Source organism: Pezoporus wallicus, unplaced genomic scaffold (genome assembly GCF_028554395.1).
Source record: "Pezoporus wallicus isolate ANWC-B61680 ecotype Strahan unplaced genomic scaffold, APGP_CSIRO_Pwel_v1 contig_10514, whole genome shotgun sequence".
NCBI classification, from domain to species: domain Eukaryota; kingdom Metazoa; phylum Chordata; class Aves; order Psittaciformes; family Psittacidae; genus Pezoporus; species Pezoporus wallicus.
The window spans coordinates 45,306-63,548 of record NW_026637640.1 but is presented as its reverse complement, the minus strand read 5'-3'; the positions used below and the strand labels follow the sequence as shown (position 1 = coordinate 63,548).

Sequence of the window (18,243 nt, the reverse complement as noted above, 5' to 3'; positions counted from 1 at the left end):
TCGTGTTAACACTGAGATTTTCCAATTGTCTGGCCAGAATGGAACACCGCAGCCAGCAACAAAACAGGAATAGTGATGGCATCACCCACGCTTCCACAAGCTATAAAGAGGCAGATTTCCTCATGTGTGACATGCGTGTGTCTGGAGACACCCGCAACATTCTCATTACACCATTACAGGGCCGGGTGTTCGTCAGTGGCAAAGCTGTGACCTGTCACTGGTACCTTGTAAGTCCATTTGACTTTGTTACATTGCTTGTTTCCCAGTAGGAAAATCCCAAAGCCCTGGCTCCGTTCTGCAGTGAGTTCTGATGTGGTTTCCCTCAGCGTTCCCCAGATGGGTTTAGCTACCACCTGATGAGCTGTGCAAACCCAGTCTGCTTCCACAAGGATATGTAAGGGAGAAACCCTTCCCCTCACGCTGCTGCGAGGAGGCAGAAACTGAAGCCTAAAAAAGGCACTTTGGTATTCCCTGCCCACGGAGAGCATAAAACATTCCAGGGCAGTGCCGGCTCCAGCTCCGAGAGGGGAACTGAGGCAGCACGTGCTGGTTTGTCACGTGGGTGAAATCCGGTATCCCCTTTGGGTATGCCTCCTGGACACAGCCTCCCCCATAATTCTTCCTCCACGCTGAGCAGTCAGTATTCTCCCCCTCTGCACTGGTACCCGGTGCATCGGAGCCATCTGAGCTCCCTCTGCAATTTAAAACTCACCAGAACCACCCCAAATCCTGCTTTTAAAACACTCTGGTGTTATCTTCGGCCATTGCCCAAGATAGGATCTCCTCAGCACCCCTCTGGAGCAGCATACCTGCAGGGAGAAGCTTGTGCCGGCCGGGGTGAATGGCGAGTGACTTCCAAGAGCCTTTGGGAGCATGAAACAGGAACCTGTGGCACGAGGAGCAGCTGGGAAGCCTCAGCACTATGTGAACTTTGCACAGCTTGGGACCAACTGTCGCTATAGGATTTCCATACATCCCTTCACACGCCGGCTCTGGTGACGAATTGGTTCTGTAAGAGCAGATCAAATATCCAGGACTCCAGATCAAATGCCGTGGCACCAATCCTGCTCTGCGCCGGGAGCTGCCACCAGCCAGGCGGTAACACCATGCGGCACCCCTGGGTGCCAAGAGCCTTGGCCTGGAAAAATGGGGTCAGACTAAAATTATCCCTGGCCCCATGTGCCCCATGGGTTGGGATGAAACCTACACCCGGTGGGACGTCAGTGGCACATGGGGCTGCCCAAGGAATGGCATGGACAGGAACACGGGACATGGGACACGGGACATGTCCCCTCCACCCAGAGGAGCCGGGGGGGGAAGCACTAGAGCAGCAAATAAAGCCTAAATCGGGCAATTCCCCCAGTCCCGGAGCTCAGCCGGAGGGAAACCCGCTGCTGCCTCCCTGCACGGGTGCTGGCAAGCTGGAGGGATGCTGTGCATCCGCCAGGATTTGGCTGGTGATTCCCCCAGATCAAGTTCAGCTGAATCTTGGCTCCATCAGCAGAGGGCTGAGGGCAGCCGGAAACCCTGCAGTGCTCCCAGAGGAAATGGCAATTTGGGACCTTGTGCCCCTGTCCCAGGGGGAGCTGGGGCTCCCCTCGCACCAGCCACCAGCTGCACCCTAAGCTTATCGACTCTTCCTGGCCCCAAGTATATTGGTGCCAGTTCCTTATCCACCCTGTTCCCATCCAAACCGGGATCTGGCAGATCCCCTGCCAAAGGGAGATCCCTGGGGAAAAGGGCAGGGAACCCCCATAAACCCTGGAGCCCTCCCTGAGCCCCAGGGGCCTCCCCAAATCCCATAGACCTTCTCCAGCTCCCAGAACCATGCTTCAATCGGAGCCCACAGGACTCCCCCATGGTCTGAGGCAAGAGGAGCTGGGTGCTCCTCCAGCCTGGGAGCACCCTGCAACCTGCTCAGAGCTCCCTCCAATCCCGCAGGGAACTCCTGTGCCCCAAAACCAATCCCTTCTCCTCCCAGATTAAGGAACCCCTCTGGGACAGGAGCACCAACACCACGTGTGGGCACAGCAGAGGAGCTGTTACCGCACAGCACGTCCTTGCCCCCTTCCCACCACCATCCTCCCATGGCAGGAGCCAAGGCGGCCACCCCGGTGCACAGAAACCTTTATTCTGTTAAAGGGGAGAGTGCCCGTGGGACGGAGGGCTGGGGCAGGGGGGAACAATGCACCCTGGGGGACAGGGGACAGCTGGGGTCACCCATGGGGCTGCAGCGTGCTGGGGGCCACATGAGGCATGCACTGAGCTGCTGCCAGGGTACAGAGAGGGCTCCCCTCACCAAGAGCCCCACAGGCAGCTCCAAGAGCCAGGCCCGGGGTGGGATGGGGGGAACTGGTCCCTGATCACTGTGGCCGGGAGCGGGGCGCAGCCAGGGGAGCACAAGGACGTGAAGCCAAGCAAGAGCCGCACGCAGGAAGCCAAACCCCAGGTGAGCACAACCACAGCTCCCTCAGGGGGGGTCTCCAGGGAGGCACAAGCCCCCCCACACCACTGCGAGCCCAGAGGCTGTTGATGGAGTGGCTCCTGGGGTGAGCAGGGGGCTCAGGAAGGACGATCCCACCTCATCCCGCAGGCAGCCAGCCCCGGCCCAGCTAACGGATGCTGCCGTCGCCCTCGCTGCTCTGCAGCTTCTCGCGCTCAATGGACCACACCAGCTCCTGGACAAACTTCATCTCCGAGGCCACCTGCTTGGCCAGCGCCTCGTAGTGGTTCTCCAGCTTTCGGTAACGCCTCTTGAGGCCGTTGGCCACCTGCACCACGCTCTTGGTCTCCTCCTGTGCCTGCTTCTTCAGGGCCTCCGTCTTCTGCAGCTCCTGCCGGATCTGGCGGAGGTCCTGGCTGATGCTCTCATTCTCCTCTTTGTACCACGCCTCCTTCTCCTCATAGATGGACAGCAGGGCCTCGATGTCCTCCTGGAAGGACTTCTTGTTCCTCTCCAGCTCTCGGAGGCTCTCCTCAGCTGCAGCCACCTCCTCCATGACCTTGGAGAAGCGCTCGAAGTTGATGTAGGTGTTGTTTGGTGGCATGCTGGAGTGGGACTTGATGGTGTACTCCTTCAGGCGTGTGGTCTTCAGCCGGCGGCGCTCGGGCTTCTTGCAGCTGTCTTCGTTGCGGACGTTCCTCCTCTTGATCACCTGTGGAAAGGGATGGCCACAGGCATGAGGTGCAGCACCCACCTATGGTCTGCAACACATAACCCAGACCTCTCAGGTGTCTGATACCCAAAAAGTGCCAGTTCTTTCAGTTCTCACCTTAATCCAAGGGTGCTCCAGGCTTTGAGCGATGGTCATCCGTTTCCTGCAAAGACAGCCAGGCTGCGACCAAGGGGCAGAGGCTTCACTGCCTCTTTCCCTGTCAAAGTCCTGGAAAAGCAGCTTGGATCCGAGCACCTCTGGGGCACAGATGGGCCCAGATGAACTCGCTGTGCTCAGGGGCTGCCGTCAGCTCCCTGGCCTCATGCAGCCTCCCCACGGCAAACACACCCCAAAGAGCCTGCAGGAACCTCCTGCCTGATGTCTGATCACACAGCACCACTGCTCCGGGGTGCTTGGGTGAGCCCTTCACCCCTTCCATAGCCTTTTCCCTCCTTTTCAGCTAAGCTGCTGCACCCTCAGGGTGATCCCAGAATTCATGCCGTGCCTGACACAGGGGAGAGCTTTGGTTTCCAAATCCTACCAGCAGCACGAGGGAAGTGGGGGGATAAACAGGATTTATAAACAAGCAGCAGACAGGCACGGGCAAAGGCAGGCTCAGAGCTAAACTCCTTGTGGACAGGGGATGTGGGAGCTGCCCACAGACAGAGAGTGGGGCAGGAAGGACCGTCCCCCTCCCAAGGTAACCCCCAGCTCTGCTCCCTGCCTCTCACTTGGGGTCCTTGACGAGCAGGCGGCGGATGAAGTCCTTGGCCAGCTCGCTGGTGTTGCTGAAATACTCCTCATCGAAGTCGTAGTTGACAGCAGATATGTTGGTCAGGGTCTCCTGCTTCGTTTCCCCCAGGAAGGGGGAGGCTCCACTCAGCCTGCGGTGAGAGCAGGTTGTGACACCCCAGAGAGGTGACAGCCCGAGTAGGGGACTCGCCCTGCAGAGCCCCTCTGCCCCAGACTCCCCCTATACTCACAGGATGTAAGTGATGACCCCGATGCTCCTGGAAGAGAGAGGAAGATGAGGTTGAAGCTCTGCAGAGCTCCCTGCATGTTCAGCAGGAGGGCAGACCCACAGGGAGGGGATTCACTCACCACATGTCCGCCTCCAGCCCCAGGGGTTCGTAGTTGACGATTTCTGGGGCTTTAGAAGGAAAGAGGAAAGAAAACAGCATTATTCCGGGGGAAAGAAGCCTTTCCCCATGACCTCCCCCTGGCAACACACACCACGGCTTTGGGCATCTCCCTGGGATTAAGCCAAAGCTTTTGGCGTCCCGCTGGAACGCCGCCAGCCGGAGCTCACCTACAAACTCCGGGGTCCCAAATATATTCTTGAATTCATTCCCAGCTTCAATCTTGTGGGCAATCCCGAAGTCGATGAGTTTGATCCGAGGGTTTGGCACGTTCTTGTCCAGCAGCATGATGTTCTCTGGCTGCGGGGGCAGAGGAGCCGGCGGTTACCCCACACACTTCAGGCAGGGAGAGATCCCAGAGCCAGCTCCACAGGAGCCTGGATCCTCATCGCTGCTCCCCAGCTGCCGAGCTCGGGGTGCCTGCATGTCCCAGCCCTCACCTTCAAGTCGAAGTGGGCGATGCGTTTGGAATGCAGGTAGTGCACCCCGTCCAGGATCTGCTTGAGGAACTGAGTGGCCTCCTCCTCTGTGAGGGACTCCTTCTCAGCCAGGAAATCAAAGAGCTCGCCGCCCGAGACCAGCTCCAGGATGAGCACCACGTCCGTCTTGTTCTCGAAGATGTCGTGCAGGGTGATGATGTTGGGGTGCTGGATCTCCCGCAGGATGTCCACCTCCCTCTCGATCTCCTCCCGGCTCACGCCACGGCGGCTGGACGACAGCCGACGCTTCTTGATGAACTTGGCCGCGTATTCCAGGCCCGTTTTCCTCTCCCGGCACTTCCGTACGATGGCAAACTGCCCGCTGCGGGATGCAGGGAGGAGGTGAGGAGAGGATCATTGTGCTGGTGTGTGCTGGGCAGCGGGGTCAGCACCGGTACGAGGATGGGAGTTCACCCTCGTCCCTTGTGCCCCAGCTGAGCCCTCCCCATGGCCCCTCTGCTGGGACGCACAAGGATCCCTCAATGACTTCCCCCTAGGACAGATCCATCCCACTTCCCAGGGCTGCCCTGTCCCCTCCCCGCTGCCCCGGCCATTGGCCATCCCCACCAGCACACGGTGACGTGTGGTCCTGTCACCAGCCTCCGTCATCAGCCTCTGTGGCGCCCGGACCCAAGACTATTCTGTACATCCCTGTATCACCAGGGCCACCCACAGCCCCCCCAGGGCAGGGACCAGCCTTGCCCAGGTGGGATCCAGCCCCCAGGCACCACATCCATCCCCAGGGCTCCCGCTGGATGCAGCTCCAGCCCCAAGGGAAGGGGACCCAGAGCAAAGCAAAGAAGCTCCCCCCTTTTAAAGGAACAAACACTAAAGCCACCCAGAATGTTCCCACTGCTCAATTCCTTCCCAGGGCCTGGGAAGCAGCACCCGAGGGAGCCCTGGGGCCACGGCTGTGGCAGACCCTGACTCCTGCTGCAGCTGAGGCAGCGCTGGAGGATCCAAACCCAGCCCACCCTTACCTAACCCCCCCCCTCCCCCGCAGCCTCTCCATCCCGATGATTAAATCCCATTTTCAGGCAGTGATTCACCCCGGATCTGTCCCACGGGCGCAGAGCCAGGCAGCAGCAAGGGGCCTGGCCAAACCCGGGTAAGACAGGAGCTCTGCTGGGCCTGCCCACGTATAGCAGTGAGTTTAACGTGAATTAACACCTTCCTTTGTTAATACACAGCTGCTGGAGGTGCCTGGCTCTGCCCACAGCCCCACTGCCTGCATAGCACAGAGGTGGCACAGGGACACTACGGGCGCTGCAGTAGGCGGTGAGGATGCTCGGGCAGGGAGGGCTGCAGCCACGGAAGCCCCCAGAGCGCAGAGGGGCCGGCACTCACCTGCCCAGCTCTTCCCCCATCTCATAGAAGTCCTCCACGCTCTCCTGCCGGAAGGTGGACATGGCTGCGGAGCTGCAGCTGCCCCGACCCTGCAAGCGGAGCTGGGCGCTGGGAGCAGCCGGGGATCAGCACCTGCGGCACCAGGACGGGGGGGGGTTCGCACCAACACCAGCAGCGGTGCTGGGGACAGCTCGGGGCAGGGCCTGGCACACGGGGACCGAGGGGAAGGAGCCTTGAAGCAGCGCAGCCCCACTGCTGTGCTATGGGGATGGAGGGGGTTAGTCCTGGGGACACCCCCCGGGTGCCATCACGCCCCTGCACCATGCAGGGACAGGAAGGAGCAGGGCCGGTGGCTGTGACCCCATGGCCATGCTCGATCCCAAGCCTGTCACTGCAGGCAGCACCCCCCCCCCCCCTTGCCACAGCCAACCCCACAGCCCCACATCCCCTCCCTGCCCCACAGCCCCCCCCATCCCTCACAACCTCCTCCAGCCCCACAACCCCCTCATCCCGATCCTCCCCATCCCCTCCCTGCCCCACAGCCCCCCCATCCCTCACAACCTCCTCCAGCCCCACACCCCCCCATATCCCAAACCCCACAGACCTACCCCCCCGCCCCATCCCTCACAGCCCCACATCCCGATCCCCTCCCACCCCTACAATCCCCTCATCCCGAATCCCCCATCCCTCACAACCTCAGCCCTCATAATCCTTCCCCCCCCTCCAACGTCCCAAACCTGGGCCGCCGCCGCCCGCGTCGCCGCCGCCACATTCCACCACAGCCGCTTGGCTCCGCCCATCCTCTGAGCGACGTCCCGCCCCGCCTATTGGCGGGAGGGGACGCCGCTCAGAGAACGGACGGAGCTCATTGGATGAGCGCGGTGGCATCGTCCCGCCCACCATGGAAAGCGCCTTGCCCATCCAACCCTAGTCCTCCCGACCGCAAGGGGGCGCCCTATTAAAGCGGAAAATCCCCCCCCCCCAATCCCAAAAGGAGCCCCTTATCAATTTTAATCATGATCCAATTTTATTAATTCCAGTGGCACTAATACAGGCGGCGATAGTCACGACCGACAGTCACACTGCAGCCCTTCCCCCAACCCCCCCCCCCCCCTCATTTTACATGGATTCACACCCCCTTACCCCCCAAACTGGCTTTGTATCGTTTTTGAGTCAAATAAATACAGAATTGGGCAAATCCGAGTGGAAATGGTTTAGTTCCAATGGCGGAGATGAGGCATGTGCAACACCGAAACCTATAAGGCTGTTTTTTAATCCTTTTCCTCCTCATTTCAAGTCTCAAAATCATTATGAAACCCATTCAATTAAATGCAAAGAGATGGCGGTGACGAGCGTTTAAACCCCTTTGCTAATTTCATTAATTCATTCCCTCCCTTCCCTGTTCCCGGAGTCCAAGGAGCTTGATTAGAGCTTGTCAAGGAAGTTATCCAGCGCTGGAATTCCTTCCTTCAGGCCCTTGCGCTTGCGGGTCTCGGCCACCACTTGGCTGGGGCGGCTGGCGCTGTCAAAGGGGTCCCCGGGGAGGATCTGCCAGTGGTCGAAGACGCACTGGGGGAAGGCCTGGCCCCCAGTGTTGGACCGGAGATCGGCTGTGAAACCTGCAGGGAGAGAGGACAGAGTGAGAACCTGCACCCCCCGGGAGATGGGACCCACAGGGACACCAACACGACACCCAAAGGAAGAGCTGGGGGAGACGGGGTCAACGCATCAGGGGGCTCCAAGATGGGGATGGAATGGTTTGGGTTGGGAGGGACCTTAAAACTCATCCAGTTCCAACCCCCTGCCACAGGCAGGAACACCTTCCGCTGGAGCGGCTTGCTCCATGCCACATCCAATCTAGCCTTTAAGGTTTCTGTCTAACCTGTGTCCAGTTTTGGTCCATGCTCTACAAACAAGCTGTCGAGGGGGTCAGTAGGAGGGCCAAAAATGAGACAGAAAGACTACACAGCCATGCGAGGACAGGCTGAGAGCTGGGCTTGTTCAGCCTGGACAAAAGTGGCTCCAGGGAGACCTTATCATCATATTCCAGCTCTCTCAGTCTGGCTCCAGAGCAGAGCTGCTCCAGCCCTCGCAGCATCTTCATGGATGGCCTCCTCTGGACTCACTCCAGCAGTTACCATCCCTGGAGTGATTTAAGACACGTGTAGATGTGGTGGTCAGGGACACGGTTTAGTGACGAACTTGGCAGTGCTGGATTAACAGCTGGACTTGATGATCTCAAAGGTTATGTTCTAATTGAAATGACTCAATGATGGCTGTGGTCAGACAGTGACATGCGGGATGCCCCCACTCCAGGCTGGGATCGAGTCCCCAGAAGCAGCACTCACCAAAGGACTCATTGACAGGCAGGTAGGCCTTGACCACGAACATAGGGGTGCCAGCCACCTGGGTCTCCTCAAACACGTGGCCACGCTTCCTGTTCAGCACCCCATAGATGCCACCGACCACCTGCTCTGGGCACTGCAACAGAGAGAAAAGGGTCAGGATCACAGGCCACCCACTGCCACGTCCTTCTCCAGTATCTTCTGGCCTGAGGGGATGCTCCTCACCTGGATTTCCACAAGGTAGATGGGCTCCATCAGCCGGGGCTGGGCAGTGAGCACGCAGGCATACAGGCACCTCCTGGCAGTGGGAATGATCTGCCCGCCTCCACGGTGGATGGCATCGGCGTGCAGGGTGACATCATGCACATCGAAGCGCACGCCACGCATGTTCTCCTCACACAGGACACCCTGGAAAAGCAGAGCAAGGGCTCAGACACCACCGTTCTGGGGACAGCTGTGCTCCCAACCAGGATGCTCCGGCCCCTCAGCTTATGGGCATTCCCTGGAAGCAGTTCTAAGGGCACGAAGGGCCAGAGAGCCACTTATCAAGTGGTCTTCCTCACCCAGGAGCTCCAAACCAGCTGTACCTGGCCTGAGGCACAGCCACAGCCCTTTAGAGAAGCCTTCAAGCACCAGAACCATTCCCACCAGCACCTCATCCCTCATCTCAATGGCTCACGTTGGCAGCAGAAGCACCAACATACATTTATGATGCTGCAACCCAAGTTTTTGGCCAGGAAAAGTAATTTTTTTCCACATAAATGGGGAAAAAAGCCCAAGTTGTTGGCATCTAAACTGGAGAAGAACTGCTCCTGTTGCTGTTCCCAACTAATTTCAGAGTCATCTCTTGCCTAGTCCCATGAAAGTAACTTGTAAGGCAGGCCAGATCCCTATGGAGCCTCCCAGAGCACCCCTCATTTCCTTTGGATGCCAGCTCTGTTGTTCATCTCAGCAGGTTCTGTCCCTGCTGCTCCACTTTGCTCTGAAAAGCTCTTTCAGATTTGAAGCACATGCTGCTGTGATGGAATTTCTCCACAGTGCTGGGAGAAAGCTTTTTGTCTGGAGGTTGTTTGTCTGAAGTGACCTCCAACCCAGTCACCCTGTTCCATTTATCCTAAAATACACTTTCAAATTACACATACATTGCCCCATGTGTGATGGGTTTCCCTCACCTCCTTTGTTGCCCACTGGAAGCCAGCCACTACGCTGTCCTTGATCTCATTCAGGTACTGCACCCCCTTGGTGATGTCAGTCAGGATGTTGGGGCCGGTGCCATCGGGACCAAAGCACCAGATCTTCCTGGCCTCGGTGACATCCCACTCGTACTTCTCAGCCAGGTAACGAGCTCGTTGCTTCAGCTCCTGACGGGCAGAGACCTCCCCCTTGTCGATGTCCTCAGCCAGGCCATCAGGGAAGGGCCGGGCCTTCATGTAGAGCCTGTTGTGCTTGTTGGGGGACTTGGAAAGGCACATCACGTTGGATTCCTCACTGACTGTCTCGCGGTAGGACACAACAGGATCCGATTTCTGCAGTAACAGAGAGCAGGGAGCAGCAGTGAGCCACCAAGCAGACCACAGCTCACCGAGGGCTCTGACCACCGCAGCCCCTCTACCTTGATGGGGATACAGGCATGGTCCTCCTCCAGGTCCTTCAGGCAGATCTCCAAGTGCAGCTCCCCTGCGCCAGCGATGATGTGCTCCCCGGACTCCTCGATGATGCACTGAAAAGACCATTAATGCAGCAGGTGAAGCTTCTGGCTGCAATGCAACAAAATCTCTTGCTCCTAAAACATTAGTGATTGTCTCTGATTTTTGACTCTCAGATCTGCTTTTAGATGCTCTTTCTGCTGACCTGAGGATGATCTGGTCTCACCCCAAGGTGGGACACCGCATTCCCTCCCACTCCAGCAGGCTGGGACCAATGCTCAATTCAAGACTTCTCCACCAGCACAATCACCACTGAAAGCCAAGCCTCCTGTGCCAGCAGCACCAGGATTCCTCCTGGCCCCAAAACCATTCTGGACATTCACCTGCACCATAGGGTCAGACTTGGCCAGACGCTTTAGTCCCTCCACCAGCTTGGGCAGGTCAGCTGGGTTCTTGGCCTCCACAGCCACACGCACAACAGGGCTGACGCTGAACTTCATCACTCTCATGTTGTGAGCGTGCTCAAAAGTGGTGATGGTTCCAGTCTTCACAAGGAACTGGTCAACACCAACCAGACCAACTATGTTTCCACAAGGCACGTCCTCAATGGGTTCAACGTAACGGCCCATCATGAGAATGGTCCTGGTGAGAGAGAAGGCTGTTTTAATGAAGTCTGACAGAAAAGGTCCCACCAGGCAGGATCCTGGAGCTCAGCATCAGATTTGAAGCCGGGGCCAAGCACCTCAGAGGCAAGAAAAGACACAAAATAGCACTAGAACCACAAATCTGAAGCACCAAGCACATCCCAGCCAGGACTGACCTTTGAATTGGCTTCAGGTACAGATCCTCTTTCTTGCCAGGTGTATAGTTTGGTCCCATGATTCTGACTTTCAAGCCAGTTGAGACGAGACCAGAGAAGACACGACCAAAAGCGTAGAAACGTCCCTTGTCAGAGGTTGGCACCATTTTAGAGATGTACATCATCAGGGGGCCTTTGGGGTCACAGTTCTTAATACCTGGGAGAAGGAGAGGTCAGCCTGGTTCAGTATTATCTCTAGTACCCGGCACACATCCCCTGTACCCCCCCACCCCCCAAGTATCAACACAAGACATGCACCCACTACTGTCCCAGGCTGCTGACTTCTGGACAGCCCAAGCAGAGAGAAAGATCTCACAGAATGGTTTGGGTTGGAAAGGATTTAAAGCTCCTCCAGCTCCAACCCCTGCCACAGGCAGGGACCCCTTCCACTGGAGCAGCTTGCTCCAAGCCCCTGTGTCCAACCTGCCCTTGAACACTGCCAGGGATGGGGCAGCCACAGCTTCTCTGGGCACCCTGTGCCAGTGCCTCAGCACCCTCACAGGGAAGAGCTTCTGCCTAAGAGCTCATCTCAATCTTCCCTGCCACTTTAAAGCCATTACATCACCAAGAGATGTTTTATATTAATACAAAGCTCAGCATGAGCCTCTGGCATACACCCTATCTACTCTCCAGTCAGCTAGCTCAGCCCTCCGGAGTAAATCTGTGAGCTAGTTAAGCATGTTTGATCCGTCCCAGAACAGATACAGACTCAGGAATTCCAGTAGCTACCGAGCTGTGTGCCTGGAGAATGAGATGGCCACACGGTGGTGGAACACTGAGCACTTATATGAAGAGATAACTAGCAGCAAAGCAGCAGCTCGTCCTACCTATGGCAGCCTCATCATCAGGGGGTCCCTCGTAGAGCAGCTCACAGCGGTACTTCTGGGCTGTGACAGGAGAAGGCAGGTGAATGGTGATCATCTGCAGCAGGGCATCTCCAGCAGGCAGCCACCGCCTCATCACGGCCTGAGCAGAGATCGGAGGAGCAAGACCTGGTCAGGCTGTTCACAACCTGCAGTTCACCTTCCACCTCCAACAGCACCTCCCGACACAAGCAGGGTTTGGAGCTGCTTAGTAACTTAACACAGCTGGAGCAGCACAACCCCTCATCTCCTCCCCACAGTCTCACCTTCAGCAGGGGTTTGCCCTCTTTGTCCTTATCTTCACTGTCAAGCTTGATGTCCAGCTTCTCAATCAGTTTAGCCGCCTCCTCCTTCTTGAAGTTCATGATTGCACTGAAGACCTGGAACAGCAGCAGCAGTTACGAATGCTGCCCATGACCCAGTTTGCAGCAGCACCATGTCTCTGAGGAGAATTTCTGTCCTTGCTCATCACCCAGCTGAACCCACCCAGAGGCACAGACCTGCCTGCACAACACCCACTACCCCTTTCCCTGCCCACACGGAGTAACGAGACGTGTCAGAGGTTTCAATTTCTTCAAGCAGACAAGTCAGGTCAAAGTGAAGAAATTTTCCATCATCATGCACAGCCCCAGCCTGGATGAACACTGAGGAACTCACCTTGAAGATGGGGTCAAGGATGAGCTGGCAGAAGGTCCTGGGCAGTTTCTTTCCATCTGGGCTGGTAGCAGATTTACTGAACTTGCCAGTAGCAGGATCAAAATATCTGGAGAAAGAATCAAGTCAGACAAGTATCAATACAGAGCCCAGCTACAGAAATGTGGCTCGTTCTGGCTGCTGAGGCCAGCTGCTAAAAACCATCTTCATACTTTCCTCCATCACTCCCATGTTTTCAGAGCAACACTGAACTTAGGTTGCCAGTCACCATCCCCTCCCCATTATCTGGGTTTCCTACTCATGGGTAACACCCCCTTTGCTAGCACACACCCCAAGTGACTGAGCCAGGGCTCTAAGCAGGCACAGCCACATCCTCCCTCCTTCCCCATCTCCCCCACTATCAGGCTGCAGCCACACGAAGCTGATCCAGAATTAGACCAATCTTCACCTGTCTCCCCACAGCTTCTTCATCATGTCTTCAACCTTCTTGGCACGCTCAGATGCGTTCAGCTGGGCATCCCCCTTGGCAGCAAACTTTGCAACGTACATTTCAGCAAACTGCTTCAGAGTGAAGGCCCAGCCATGCAGGCCAGAGCCAAAGCCCACTGTGCCCAGCACTGGGTCAATCTGGAAGAGAACCAACAGCAGAGCTGGGTTACAGAGGAACAGCCACAGCACGTGACTGCAATCAGCTCATTTCATCCCAAACAGCACTGAGTACAAAGGTTCAAAGCGGAGCTTCAGGACTAATGGGCTCTTGAGCCACTCTATGACAGCAGCCATCTCTGAGGTTGCAATTAGATCCCAGCCCACCTCCACTTCAGCTTTGGATCGCACAGCCAGGTTGGGTTTTCTTCAACAGGCTCAGCAGCTGCCCTGGTGTGGGTGCAGGGAACACTCCTGTCCTTCAGAGGAAGGATGAGCAGTACAGAAAAGCCAGCAGCATGTGGCGAGTGCTCAATGGGGACAAAGCAGGAGCCTCCAGCCCACAGTCCAGCTTGCTCTGAGGAATTCACCCAGGAGCAGGGCTTGGGATGCAGGAAATGGCAAACACCTACTGGCCTCCCATTTCAGAAGAGAGCTGGGGGTGGGATGCTGTATGGGAACCTCAGGTCTCATGTCACCCACCATCACAGATGTGAGCAAGAAGGTGGCCTCCAAAGCAACAGTCCCCTTTGGAAGGGGAGAAAATGCTTCCTTGTGTTTATAGTCTTTATTTGCTCAAGCTTTGAACTAGGAGGTTATATTAGATGAAAGCACAACAGAGCTCCAAACCAGCACCCATCTGGGTAGGATAGCATCTTCGTTACTGCACTCTTGCCTTGCTTCTCCGCTTGGGACAGCAAAGAAGGACCAAGGAGACAATCAGCTCCCTCCCACTGCAGGACATAAGCTCAAATCACAGTGCTCCCAGCTCCCACTTACCATGATGTTTCCCATGGGGCCGCTTTCCCCTTCTCCATACGTGGAGATGATGACGTTCACGTTCTCCACGATGCGCTGGAAGGTCTGGTACAGCTCTTCTGGCTCCAGCTGCAGCTCCAGCAGCGCTCGGTCCATCTTGTTCATCATCAGGACAGGCTTGATCCTCTCTGCAATGGCCTGACGCAGCACAGTCTCTGTCTGCACGCACACGCCTGCCAAACACAGGGGAATCAGTTATCCCCAGCTTCAAATTCACCCGACACACACTCCAGCTGCACATGGCTGCGGAAGCCCTTACCAGAGACACAGTCTACAACAACCAGGGCGCCATCGGTGACACGAAGAGCAGCAGTAACCTCTGAAGAGAAGTCCACGTGCCCAGGAGAGTCAATGAGGTTGATCAAGAAGCCAGAACCATCTTTGCTCTGCTTGATGAAGGCCAAGTCGTTTTCAGAGAGCTCATAAAATAGGGATATAGCTCTGAAATGAAAGAAACATTATTCAAATTGTCACGTATACATTACCTCTCCTTACAGCTTAGAAACAGGCTTTTACTGCAGACAGACAGCTGTGCTTGAGTCTAAGGATCTCTCCCAGTGTGGGAGATAACCAGGAGCACAGGCTAAAATCTGCCCTTCCTGTGGCCCTCTGACACCAGGACCTCTTCTGAAACCATAACCTCTTGTGACTCTCTGCAATATGAAATACCCAAAGAGGGTTCCATTTCTTCCAATCAAGCAACTACCCTTCTCCTACAAGGCCCAACCACCTTTCTGAGCTCTCTCCATGCCCATCAGGGTCATAAAACTGCCTGTGGCAACACAGCCACAAGGTACATGACCAGAGGTGCTCCCAAGACAGTCGCTGCACAGCATCCACAGGACTTCAATGGGTACCAGCCACATCCAACAGTTCCAGGGCTAAAATGGAAGGCTGAAGCTCCTGCTGTACATCTACTTCCCAGTGGCCACTAAGGTGATGCTCTATGATTCACCAGAAGCTACTCAATACTCTCTCTCCCAATTAAGTAATCCTCAAGAGATGAGCTTCTGAACTAGCCTAGACAAAGCCTGACGCTGTCTTCACCCCTCTCATCGCCAGCGGAGCACTCAAAGCCCACCGTGAGCTCAGGCCACGCTGCAGGAGCGCCGAGGAGCCCGGCGGGAGGGCACTCACGTTGATTTGATGGTGATGCACCGTTCCTGCTCATCCTTTCTTGTGTCGGTGAACCGGGTCTCCCCCGCGCGGGCAGAAGCGATGATTCCAGCTTTGCATACCAGAGAATCAGTCAAGGTTGATTTGCCATGATCAACGTGGGCAATCACAGACATGTTTCTGATGTTGGCCTTTTTGTCCATGATGGCCCGTATCTGGTCTACTGTGAAGTTCACCTTGACGAGAGAAGGGGGGGGGAGAATAACACGGGGTGTATAGAAACAGCTCCGGCAACTCCAGGGAGCCCAAACAACTGCCATGGCCGCACTGACAACGGCTCTGCCTGCATTACACCACAGCCCACAGCAAGGGCACCGCAGACACCGGCGTCACAGGCTGCAAGGCCCAGGTCTGCAGTGTGAGCCCCCAGCTCCGCGTCCTCCCAACCGCAGCACCACGAAGGGGGTGTCCTCCCGTCCCCCCCACCTGAACCCAAGCCCTCTCTTGGGCGCTGCTCCGCGGCTGGAGGTATGTGTGTGTGTGTGTGGGGGGGGGTGACAGCCCGGAGCGCTGCCCCCGCCCGGGCCGCAGCGTTACATAAGGCAGCGCAAAGGCCCGTCCCCGGCGTCAACACCGCCGCGGTGCCACATCACCGCCAATGCCACCCTCCCCGCGGGCCGGGCGCAGGGCCCCGCTACCACCGGCGGACAAGGACCCCGCTGGGGCCGCGGAGCCCAGCCCCACCCGTCCCCCCCGGAGCCCCGGCAGGCCGGGCCCTGCCGCCGCAGGGCTCATCGCCGGGGACACGAGGAGCGCGGTGGCCGCGGAGCTCGGCGGGGCGGCGGCGGGGCGCGGGGGCTCACCATGGCGGCGGATGGCGGCGGATCCTCTGGGGCGGGGGGGTCACAGCAATGGCGGCGGCGGCGGCGGCCCTGTCTCGCTGGCGAGCGCAGAGCGGGCGGAAGAGAGCGCTGACGTCAACAGCCGCCTTCTTATAGGGCGGCGCCGGCCGAGGGGGCGGTACCTGCGCAGGCGTAGCCGTGGCCCTCTGCCCCGCCGCGGCTCTATGGTTGGCGGCGATAGGAGGCTGCACGGCCGCGCACCGGGGGCCTGCAGCGGGGAAAGCAGCCGCCGGACCGGCGGGCGAGCGCGGGGCTCCGGGTCCTGCAGAGCGGCGGTGCAGCAGAGCCCGGTGTCAGTCCCGTCCCGGCGCCCTGCTCCCATACCCGGTTTGCCGAGGGCCTGTAGCGGCGAAGCTCCAGCGCCCCCTGCGGGCAAGGAGGAGCACGGTCCCGCACCGGGTCCGGATGGGACCCTTGGGGATCCCGCTGCCAGCTCCTGCCGGGCTCCCGCACGTGTCTGTGGCAGGCAGGGACGGGCAGGACGGCGGCGGAGCTCCCGCTGGGGTGACAGGATGAGTTACAGGCTGATGGGGTTTCCATAGCCATCGCTTGAAGCTTTAGGACCGGTACTGATCTGTGGTGGACTGGAAGGGAACGCTGGAGAGCCTGACCGGTCTGTCTAGGAGGCTGGTTAATTGCCTTTGTGCTTAATTAGCTGTGGGGTTGATAAGGAAGAGAAAGTGCTGGAAAAGCTCTCCTGGTGCAATGTGTCACCCCGGCTTCCAGGATTCCCTCCTGAAGAGGATGCTGTGTACGCATAGAAATGGAGCAATTGGAGCCCAGGAGGGAAATACAAAACATAGGAGAAAAAATTTCTACATAAAAGATGTTTTTAATAAGTGATGGTTATTGGAGAGAGCTTTCCATGGGGGTAACAAACACTGACCTGGATGGGAGGGCTGCAGGATCTCAGGGCTGCAATCACCACCAAGCAGGGTGGGTGTCGACACAAGATGCCACAGGGGAACGTGACTAAAGGGACAGCATGGCACCTTCCACTGGAGCAGCTTGCTCCAAGCCCCTGTGTTCAACCTGGCCTTGAACACTGCCAGGGATGGAGCAGCCACAGCTTCTCTGGGCACCCTGTGCCAGCGCCTCAGCACCCTCACAGGGAAGAGCTTCTGCCCAAGAGCTCATCTCAGTCTCCCCTCTGGCAGGTTCAAGCCATTCCCCTTGTTCTGTCCCTACAGGCCCCTGGCCAAAGCCCCTCTCCAGCTTTCCTGCAGCCCCTTCAGGCACTGGAGCTGCTCTGAGGTCTCCCCTTCAGGAGCCTGGCGAAAGTGAGTGAGTGAGGAGAGAGCCGGGCCCCGGGGGCGCCGGGCCGAGCCGGGCCGGGCAGGGCAGGGCCGGGCGGGGCCCGGTGGGGGCACCGCGGGCGGGAGGCACCGCTCCGGCCTCGTCCCTGGAGCCGGCAGTGAGAGCCGAGGGGGCGGCGCCCTGGGACCGCCCCCCCCCCTCCGCATTTACCTCAGGGGCTGCCCCGCCCCAGCCGTGGGGTCCGGCAGCGGCTCCCCCCCGGACTCCAGGCCCGGTCCGGTCCGGCTGCAGAGCCGCCCGCCGCTGGGCTCTCTCCTGGGCCGGGCCTCGGTGTTCCCCGCGGGGAATTCCCAGTGATTAATTAGCGCAGGTGGCTTCCCCCAGCCGACCGGCGGGCTCCGGCCCCCGCTCCCCGCGCACCTCGCTTTCTCCCCCAGGCCAGGCGTGCCCTGTGCTCCGCGGCCTGCCCCGGGCTCCCTGCGGCCGGCTCGGGGGCGGGGTGCGGAGCTGTCCAGCCGGGCCCCGCGGGTGGAGCGCTCGGGAGCTGTTGCGGCGGCCTCGGGGGGGGATGGCGGTGTGGGGCGAGCAGGGCCCTAGGCCGAGGTAGAGCGCTGCGTGGTGGGGACGGCCCCTGAGGCCCCTTTGGCCGTGGGGTGAAGGGAAGCGGCTTCACAGCAGACGGGCCTGAAGTTGTGTTGGGCTTCCTCGTGTCCTGTGCACCCCCCCAGGCCTTGTGGGGTACCGCGCTCTGCCATGTGTTTCTCGTTTTCCCTCGGGGTCCCTCTCCTGGAGCCAGGACTTGTCCGTGTCCTATTGGTGCCACAGAGACCTGGTTGGTGGCACTGGAGTGGGCTTCACCCCACAGCCTGGCAGGGAATCTGGTGCTGAGGGTGCTTACAGAGCAATAGCAGCAGGTAGAAAGTGTTTCACATCTGCAGGGTCAGCCCATCGGTGAGGATGTGGTCAGATGCCTGTGGGAATAGGATTTGGAGAGGCTTGTTTTAGGGGACATTGCCT

At 58.3% G+C, this 18,243-nt stretch overlaps 2 protein-coding genes and 1 non-coding gene across 3 annotated transcripts; all 3 read right to left on the bottom strand.

Moving 5' to 3' along the window:
* Nucleotides 1–2,110: 2,110 nt before the first annotated feature.
* On the bottom strand, nt 2,111–6,945 carry DAPK3 (death associated protein kinase 3). The gene is made up of 9 exons (XM_057406740.1): nt 6,858–6,945; nt 6,121–6,252; nt 4,735–5,095; nt 4,465–4,594; nt 4,257–4,305; nt 4,139–4,165; nt 3,887–4,039; nt 3,273–3,318; nt 2,111–3,155 (listed from the first exon to the last, which is right to left on the bottom strand). The coding sequence occupies exons 2-9, from the start codon at nt 6,180–6,182 to the stop codon at nt 2,613–2,615; spliced, it is 1,371 nt and encodes a 456-aa protein (XP_057262723.1). The 5' UTR covers nt 6,183–6,252; nt 6,858–6,945; the 3' UTR covers nt 2,111–2,612.
* Nucleotides 6,946–7,318: 373 nt separating this feature from the next.
* EEF2 (eukaryotic translation elongation factor 2) lies at nt 7,319–16,050 on the bottom strand. The gene is made up of 15 exons (XM_057406736.1): nt 15,931–16,050; nt 15,089–15,303; nt 14,211–14,392; nt 13,913–14,124; nt 12,936–13,114; nt 12,491–12,596; nt 12,100–12,213; nt 11,798–11,936; nt 10,932–11,127; nt 10,495–10,753; nt 10,078–10,185; nt 9,638–9,991; nt 8,691–8,873; nt 8,469–8,601; nt 7,319–7,739 (listed from the first exon to the last, which is right to left on the bottom strand). Exons 1-15 carry the CDS (start codon nt 15,931–15,933, stop codon nt 7,546–7,548), a joined length of 2,577 nt encoding a protein of 858 aa, XP_057262719.1. The 5' UTR covers nt 15,934–16,050; the 3' UTR covers nt 7,319–7,545.
* LOC130597896 (small nucleolar RNA SNORD37) lies at nt 12,388–12,456 on the bottom strand. Its single transcript, XR_008971876.1, has one exon. It is a non-coding gene; the product is annotated as a small nucleolar RNA SNORD37 (small nucleolar RNA).
* Nucleotides 16,051–18,243: the final 2,193 nt, after the last annotated feature.

Excerpts from the sequence above, each read along its gene's own strand:
- EEF2 (XM_057406736.1), bottom strand. Across the intron at positions 13,115-13,912 it reads GCCCCATGGGAAACATCATG|ATTGACCCAGTGCTGGGCAC; the intron begins GTAAGTGGGAGC and ends GTTCTCTTCCAG. Across the intron at positions 10,754-10,931 it reads TACCTGAAGCCAATTCAAAG|GACCATTCTCATGATGGGCC; the intron begins GTCAGTCCTGGC and ends CTCTCTCACCAG.
- DAPK3 (XM_057406740.1), bottom strand. The coding sequence starts at position 6,182 with ATGTCCACCTTCCGGCAGGAGAGCGTGGAGGACTTCTATGAGATGGGG. Across the intron at positions 4,306-4,464 it reads TGGGACCCCGGAGTTTGTAG|CCCCAGAAATCGTCAACTAC; the intron begins GTGAGCTCCGGC and ends TTCCTTCTAAAG. Across the intron at positions 4,040-4,138 it reads GGGGTCATCACTTACATCCT|GCTGAGTGGAGCCTCCCCCT; the intron begins GTGAGTATAGGG and ends CTCTCACCGCAG.